General features: G+C 36.7%; 1 protein-coding gene across 1 annotated transcript in view; it reads right to left on the reverse strand.

Annotated features, from left to right (window-relative positions):
• Positions 1 to 686: 686 nt before the first annotated feature.
• TMEM19 (transmembrane protein 19) overlaps positions 687 to 8,908 on the reverse strand; it is a 16,118-nt gene continuing 7,896 nt past the window's right edge. The window contains exons 3-6 of the mRNA XM_009273210.1: positions 7,267 to 7,404; positions 6,691 to 6,945; positions 5,370 to 5,579; positions 687 to 2,462 (exon numbers count right to left, since the gene is read on the reverse strand). Coding sequence (XP_009271485.1) covers positions 2,299 to 2,462; positions 5,370 to 5,579; positions 6,691 to 6,945; positions 7,267 to 7,404 — 767 coding nt within the window. The 3' untranslated portion in view covers positions 687 to 2,298. The remainder of the gene's footprint in view (positions 2,463 to 5,369; positions 5,580 to 6,690; positions 6,946 to 7,266; positions 7,405 to 8,908) is intronic.

Here is an 8,908-nt window from a genome sequence, read left to right on the forward strand (position 1 = left end):
TGACCTATTTTGCATCTTCAAATCTATCAATTTCCTTGGTTTTCTCCTAGCTCCTCCTCTTTTTATCACTCTCACTTTTACTTCAGGCACTGCTCTTAGTGACACACATCTGTTTATAGGCAGTTTGTCGCATGCTGTAACTCCTTCCCTGTATCCCCTACCTGCCCCCCAACAGTTTTACAGCTACTAAATAAGTTAAATGGAACAATATTTGCGTAAGCTCTACTCCACTCACTATAATGTACCCAGAGTTAACACTGTCCTTTTTAGAGTTCAAGAGTGCTCAGATCTTTCTAAATGCTGGAGGTTTATGAGCGGGAATTTCAAAAGCAACCGAGGGTCATCACTAAGACATGACAAATAAAAAATTCTGAATAACGGCCTTTGAAGGTCCTACTGGCAGGAGTTCGTTCAGATCACATTCATTCATACGATAACAGATCAGAGCATTTCATGCTGCTATGAATTTAAAATCACAGATGTCATCTCACTACGGCAAGCTGTTTTTCAAATGAGACCCATATTAAATAGTCAAAAGCTGACCATGCCCACTTTAGTGTTTGAAAGGATACTTTGTTTCAGAAAACAAATACAAAATTAAGGCATTTAATTGAAAGAAAAAGTATCTTACAAAACTTGTGTCTGTCTTAATTCTAGAAATCACAACAGTATTAATAAAATCTTATAAGACAACTAATACAGTGTTTATTTAGAAGCAGCATAAATCCAAACAATGCATAAAAATCTCAAGTGTTTATTGTTACAGTTTAAGTGCATATATTCCTTTTATAATTTTGTGCCTTTCCACAGGAACAGACATAGAGCAGCCACGCAATTTGTTCTTTTCAGAAAGCTTTTACTAGTTTGAAATCTCATCTGTATAATTGGATAATACAGCGAACTAGTTCCAGTGATAAATTCCAGATTTATATAGACTAGATTTCAAAAGAGTAAACTCAATGTGGGAGGTGTTAAAATTTTTCAATATTCCCATGAAAGGTGACATAATACACAATTCAAGTGAATTAAGACTGTCAACATACGCAAGACATTTGTAAAAAATATCAGATGTTTAATACAAAATACTCCCCTATCTCTAAAGATAAAAACCTTTTTATAAGTTAACAGTATGGGCCCTACCTTCTGAATGTTGACAGCGACAGGTTATTATGAGGGTATCTCTAAAGTTTAAATACAATCTGTGCTGGCTAAATTACTTTCACCTCTTTTATAAATTAATGATGGAAGATGGAATCACCTAATACAGGAGCCTGAGCACCAAAAGTTAAATTCCCGTTTTGAAATGGTTTATAAGTGAGACTTTCCCCATTCACTACGAGGATAACCTCTGTAGCTTCTTTGGTTGAGGCCATCATCTCTGAATAGCAACCCCAAACAAAGTGGGAAACACTTCCACTGCTGAGAAAGAACCAAAGAGTATAGTTTGGTAGGAATGCTAAACATTATGGAACAATTCCATGCTTACGGAAAAAATGTTCTACTTCTAAAGAGATGAATGTGACTTCACAACTGTAATCTTTAATTTTAGATAATTTAATAAGTACCACAGTATTGACAATCTTCATAAATGTCATTAGTTTGGAAATAAAGATGTCAAAAAAAAAGCACATACAAATTTATTATTCTTAGTGGAAAAACTAGTGAGTTTTTATTTTAAATTTAGTCTTTTGCTTCAAACATTATGTAGTGGCATCACTTCTACCAACCCTATTCTCAGGGAAGTGGAGATAGTATCAGGATACAGAATAGGCAACAAGGCTTACTTCTCTCTTCCCCCCCTCCAAAAAAAATTTCCATAAAACCTTACATACTGTAGATTATGGGAAATACCAGAATTCACCCATTTCACCCGTGTTACCACTGCCTACATAAAGTTTCAGAGTACTTTGTGTCTGGCTTGGACAATAGCCACAATGCTCCACCACACCGACTGATGTAGATTAGACCTCTATTTCCAGCTTCTTGCCCTTCCAGATGCTGGGGAATGGAGAGAACGTAGACGCCAACCCTTCAGCTCCATGAGGATAAATGAAGTGCTTCACCTCTCCTGGCAATGATCTACATCCATTTAAAGAGCAGCAGCAAGAGCATATTGACAAAACCCTTTCCTTGCCGTGACAGATGCCAATTGCCCTATGAAGCTTACAGCCTTAGTAAGTTGAGATGGAAAGTCCTTTGGCTCTCTGAAAGTTTCAGATCCCTCTCTTCAAAAGAGTTCAAAGAGAACTCTTCAGAGCCTTTGAGTAATGAATCACATGCAGAAAACCTTAAACCATGTCAACCCCTGGGCCAGAAACACCACGCCACGCCTGGAAGCACCAAAGCAATGATTATAGAAGAAAAAAGATTTACTGCGTTGTTGTCTAATATAGGTTTTCCAGATATGTGCTTGGAGTCTTTCGTTTGGTGGTTGACAACCATGCCGATATTCTGGTCAAAGCCTGGGAAAAGATAAAAAACTTCATTTTACAAAGCCAAACAAGCTGAAAAGAAACTTAGTAACCAAGTGTATGCAACTTCCTAAATTTAGTTTACCATTATGATGTTAAACCTCTGTAAGAAAAGTCACCAACAGACTAAATTAAATTACAGTTAGTTTAATCTGGTGGCTTCAAAGAATGGGATATAAATGCAATACTTTATGTTAGAAGTTACTTCTTTTAAAAGTTACACTTCTGGCAGGTCTACTTCCTCTCTTTACATAGTTCCAGAGCAAAGAAAGGAATGAAACACAAGCTAAACCAGAAGAGGAAAAAGCTATTCCAAGAGCCACTCTAAGGCAAAGGACGCTGTTTTGAACAGAACAGAAACAACTGATTAGCAACATGTATTTCCTGTCAAGAAGATACATTTGTTTTCAAAGGAACATTATGGAAATAACATTATTACTGGGATCTGACAGAAAACAAGCTCTTTACAGAGGTTGAATTTAACATTTCTATTTAGACAGCAGTTTTATACTACCAGCAGCTGGATTTTTTTCCCTACTACTTAAGCCTTTTCTTGTTCTGCCTCTGTATTAGCATACTCTAGCACCGCGTTTCATTAGCTGGTACTGTACACACACCATTATCTAATGTTTTGTCCAGCTGTATTATTTTATATGCTGATAAAAGCAAAAATTCTAGGATGCTTGATTTTAATGCCAACTTACACCATAGTGAAGTATTAACTGGGCACATGCATATGCACACATTTAAGGTTGGCATGAAGAAACATTCCAAAACAAATAAGCACATTTTATATTAACGTTATTTTTCTCTGTAGATTTGAATATCTGCTAATACTCACAACATGGAAATTTCATTTTGAGCTGCTGCTTTATTACAAAATTTTCAGCACCTCAGACAAAACTTAAAAAAATCCCACGCCACAAACCTGCTTGGCAGGTATATAGCCGGTATCACAGTTACCTTTGAATTATACATTTAAACCTAGCTTTGGGTAATGCAAAAGAGCTACAGAAAAATCAAACTTCAAAGCCTGATAGTTTAACTCTTAACACTTGCTATGTTTTAGAAAGTTGTTGGTTTTCTTGAGAGAAAAACTGGGAATAAATTTTTATAGATATATACCTCAAATGCACATAAAGCGTAGATTCAGAGCATAAACAAGTAGGAAAGGTAACAGTAAGTCCTTCCCTTAGCTTTGTTATTTACAGAATAGGTATGGCTTCAGACTGGTAACACGGGAAAATTTGAATCTAATTCTGCACAGCTATTCAGACAAAGTTTTACTTGATAAATGTGTGGACAGGCAAGGACTTTCTCTTAGAAACAGTGGGTATCACAGACTATTACGTAAACCAAATGTAGGAAGATTACTAACAGGAAAAACACTGACAGAAGGGAGTAGCAGTGGTAGCATAATGTTTTCAAAAAAGGACACAATTCTTTATTACCACTGCCATATTTATTTATTGTTTTTCAAGACGCTGCAGAGAGAGTGGAGTATTTCTTATGAGACCGCATTGAATAGGGATTGGAAAAGCGGTTTAAAGTAAGGAGGGACAAAAAACCTAACAGTGTGCACCACATGAGCAGCAGGATTTAATCTGTATCACAGCATATATATACCACAGTATATATGCGTATATAGTATACATACTCCAACAGTGCTTATGAATTTTTAAAAGAAATTGTGGAACTTGCATACTGTCCCTGCTGCAGCTAGCAAAGTAAGCTGCTGAGCATGGAAAAATATCTGAAGTGAAGAAGAAACAGGTGCTGATAAATGCAGGCGTGCATTAGCTATGTTTACCACATTCTCTTAATGCATCTGCCTCATTAGGAGCATGAAACATTGTCTGAGTGCTTCAGTGTTTCCTCTTTAGAATAGAAAGATCTAAAAATTCCTCCAATGGTTAAACACTCCATTATATTTTGGACTTTCCTGGAACTACAAGGAACAGAGCATAAAAATTGCTGGAAACCAAATCCACAGCGTCAACAACGGTTTGCAGTTCTCACTGCGATGGTAGATTTAAAGGACTTGTATCTCTCAGGCAGTTCATCTGCACATTCAAACCTTGACTTCCAACAAATAAGTATATTGACAATGAAATCTGAAAACTTAAGTTCTCTCTGTAAACCAGCTGGTAAACAGAAGTGTCAGATACGATCTTTAAACAATTTTTAAACATAGGCTAAGTTTACAGTTTAGCCTAAAGGTTGTCTGTAGTGTTTATTCACAATGATCCTTAAGGGCAATGAGCAAATAAATACTGAAATCATTTAGGATCAGCCAGCCAACATTTTTTTTAAAAAATGGACCTGATTTTTTTTTTTTTTTAAAGTCACAGCTAGTTTGTGATAAGCTTAACTTATAGGAAACAGTAGTCTATTAAGCAGTGAAAAAAAACCAGAAAGTATAACATTGTGCACATTTTCCTGGAGCTTTTCTTATTTAATTCTTAAAGTTGAGACTATTGCTAAGTCTTCAGAGTTAGAAATGGAGCTTCTGCAGTGACAACTTAATCTGAATGAATGGATAAAATTAAGCTGACGTTTTCTCTTATAAAATGTTACTATAATTAGATATATAGAAAAGGAGAGGGCAGCAAATGCTTTTTCCAAGGTAACATGTTGGAGATCTCTGGTCTCTTTCAGTCATCAACAAGACAGTAATATAAGATAAACAAATCAAAAAGTGGAAAAGGACCAACTGCCCTTGCTCTTGTTTTCATTATCATGTCCATCACTTCGGTTCCCTTTGTCCTTTGTGTTGCTAATTCTGTATTTTTTCCATTTAAAAATCCCATCCTCAGCCCTTCTGGAAATTCAAGTCCATTTTTAAGTTACATTAGGAGAGGGTAAAAAAAAAAAAAAAAAAAAAAAAAAGAATCTTACCACTGTATTGCATCGTAGCTCCCAAATATGAATCAACAATTGATCCCAGTAAGCCAGCTGCTGCACCAAACACAATAATGGGCCATTGCGGAGCAGATATTTCCAGATCAGTCACGAAAATGAGTTGTGTTATGAAGTAGGCTGTACCTACTGCCATGCCCCCAAGCAAACTTGAGAGCAGGCCCACTAAAGTAATTGCTCCATTAGTACCTAAATCAAACAAAACCAAGCTGATTTACGAACTTTTTCTTAAAGACTTATATTTGTTCAAATGTTTTATATGAAATCAAAACTGTGTTCACAGTGATCTTCCCCCCTTATATCCACAACCCTCTGCTACCACAGCTTTTATTTACAACTCCCATTATGCTATTGAGAAACTTAACCTGTACCATTACAGCCTATTACTATTACTTTTGCTTTCTCTAAGGCTAGTTATCTAGACATATTCACTAGCATTAAATTAAATAAAATCAGATAGCACACCTCGCAATGTCACCTGGTATTTGTGTGCTGTAAGGAGGGGGGGGGGCGGGGAAGAGGAGAAAAAGATAATTTGCTCCAAAAATACAGAGCTTGAGATGTGCATGTTATTAAAACAATGCCTCTTTCAGACAAAATATACCAAGATATATTTCACCAACAAATTTAAAAGAAGGAACAAAATCCATAGAAAGGAAGATGCTTGACAGCTCACTGAATAAAAATCTGAAGAACACTTATAAAAAGAAAAAAAAATGCCCACGCGTTTAAATCCTATCCCACAAGGTCTAAAACTCAGATCAACATGCCAGCACAGCTCAAAAAAGACATGCTGCTGTAAGGTAGCGACGGCATCCACTGTGCAGACAAGGTTTCACAGACAGAAGGTTCACTTTACCCACCCTTGGGTAAGATGTTAAAGGAAATGAGAGATTGGGTTAAGAAGTGAATTTTCTGTAATGTCTGTATTGAACATATATATATATATATACTTCTACTGATTAAAATTTTAATGTCTGAAAAATTCAGATGATAACTTATATATTATTGGCAGTATAAACACTTTTTTCTCATCACTTACCAGAGATGACAAGTGACAGCATTCACTAAGAATGATTTTAGCTCCCTGGATGCTATGTTGGTGCATCTCACCAACAAGATGCAGCAGGAACACAACTGAGTGAATTCCATTTCAGAGAATGCATTCCTGCTAAAATTTTCTAATCCCAGATTTCTGATATTTGGTTTTCTGGGACTTTTTTTGAACTTTTCAAGTTGCATGCATAATTCAAAACAGATCAGCAAAATATTAAGACATGTAGAACAGGTAATGCCTCACCTACTGGAACCTTTTCCCAGGTTGTTATCAACCTTGGCTTGCTTTTACTCATAACACTACCAATCTCTGAAGCCCATGTATCGCCAGCGGAGCATGCCAAAGCTCCCAAAAGGGATAAGCACATCCATGATGCTGTGTATTGCTTTGAAAAGTCTATCGGAATTTCACCCGGTCCATTTTCTATCATATATAAGACAGCCAGCTCAGTAGGAACACCACCGTTACAGAATACTTGCACCCAATTCCTCTGTCCACCTAAAGTGACAAAAACTAAATTTTAGTATTTTCAGGCAAAACACTTTGACAGGCAACAGCATGAGACAAAAGCAAAATAGACATATATAAAGTTAAAATTAAAGAGACACTTTCAAATCAGAAACTAGATAGCAATTTATTAAATAGAAGCAAAAGCAAAGTCGCTTGCTAATGTTCATAGCGATAAGGGTGGAGGGGAGGCACGACAACAGCGTTCCCTACTCTGGATGTTACATCTCATCTGACCCTGTGAAAGGAAGAGGAATATGCAGTATTTATTCTCTACAAGGGATCTGAAAGAATTAAAATATTATGGCTTACCTTCTTTGTATTCTGAATCTATTTGCTTCTTTATATCTTTTTTCCATTTAGTAAGTTTTGAAGAAGTAACAAAAAATACAAACAAAGAAGTGAAGAAACTGTAATTTGCAACTGTAAGGATAAATCCAACCACCAATCCTATGAAGAAAAAAAAAGTATATAAAGTTCCTTCATGTAACAATGTCTGCTTTGCAATGCAATTAAGTATTTCAAATCTCTTGAATATGAAGAGTATCTTCATGATAAACCTAAGACAATCATGCAATGAGAGAATTACTGAAGCACCCAATACCTGTATGAGAATTCCAGTGACATCTTGACTGAAAAAAAAATCAGTTATCTTTATAATTTTCTCTTAAATTTTACTGCTAAATTGCTAATTTTATTGCTACTGCTAAAGTGTGTGATTTTTTAAGACCTTCTCTTGCCACAAATCAGTAATACTGTGCAAAAATAAAAGACAGAGCAATAAAAAAAAAAAAGCCAAAGGATATCTAATTGAAATTTAAGTACCCTGCCTGAAGAATATAATTATTTGTATAGGAAGCATATATACAGCTGTGGCTGTGTCTCCATCAGCAAGTTTATACTCAGTGTGGGAATCAAATCCCTCCCCCAAAGTCTCTAAGATAACCTGGATAACCCTTCTCCATATCTTAACAGCTGCCGCTTCTCCCTTCTGTTCATTTTCTTTTTCCGTTTCTGATTTTTATGTCATCTTTTTCTTTCTGTAATTTTCTTAAGTATTTGAGCTCCTGGATGTGCTTCTTTTTTATCTCCTCCTCCACAGGGGTGGTCTAATTCTCACTGCCCACCATGAGATTACAATCCTTCACGACTGAAAGAAAATTGGCCGCACTTAAAGCAAATGCCAATATAAGCTGGCTAGCAGAGCTGTTACGTTAAGAGGTAAAAACATAGCAGAAGAGAAAAGATGGGTTTTTTTAATTTAGAAAATGCTCCCTTTCACTCACAGACAGAACAAGATTTGCAAAATGGGTGACATGGAAGGAAAGGATTTGAGGTCCTGTTTCTTTCCATAGACTGTCAATTCAGACAGTGTCACAAGACAAGGGTGAATCACCCCACACGGAAATCTTGCCATCAGATTCCAGCGAACACTATCGTATCCTACGTTGGGGTTTTTCTCACGTGGTCAAGAAAAACCTTTGTTGAAACAGTCATTTGCTTGAAGTGAAGTACAGGTTTAATTTTCTTCTCATTTCTGGGAGGCAAAAAATGCCTAAAACTGCTCATATTACAGAAAGGAGAACGATGTTATCTCTACTGGTTTCCTACCAGGCAGGTAGGCTGCTGACATGGCTCAGTTTTATGGTATTTCTTTACCACTGCCTCTGCCATTTCATTATCTCTATGTGAACCTGTCGTGGTTTAACCTCAGCCGGCAACTGAGCACCACACAGCTGCTCGCTCACTCCCCCCCAGTGGGATGGGGGAGAGAATCGGAAGGGTAAAAGTGAGAAAACTCGTGGGTTGAGATAAAGGCAGTTTAATAGGTAAAGCAAAAGCCGCGCACACAAGCAAAGCAAAACAAGGAATTCATTCACTCCTTCCCATCGGCAGGCAGGTGTTCAGCCATCTCCAGGAAAGCAGGGCTCCATCACGTGTAATGGTTACTTGG

The sequence above is a fragment of the Aptenodytes forsteri genome, unplaced genomic scaffold (assembly GCF_000699145.1).
Source record: "Aptenodytes forsteri isolate BGI_AS27 unplaced genomic scaffold, ASM69914v1 Scaffold366, whole genome shotgun sequence".
NCBI lineage: Eukaryota > Metazoa > Chordata > Aves > Sphenisciformes > Spheniscidae > Aptenodytes > Aptenodytes forsteri.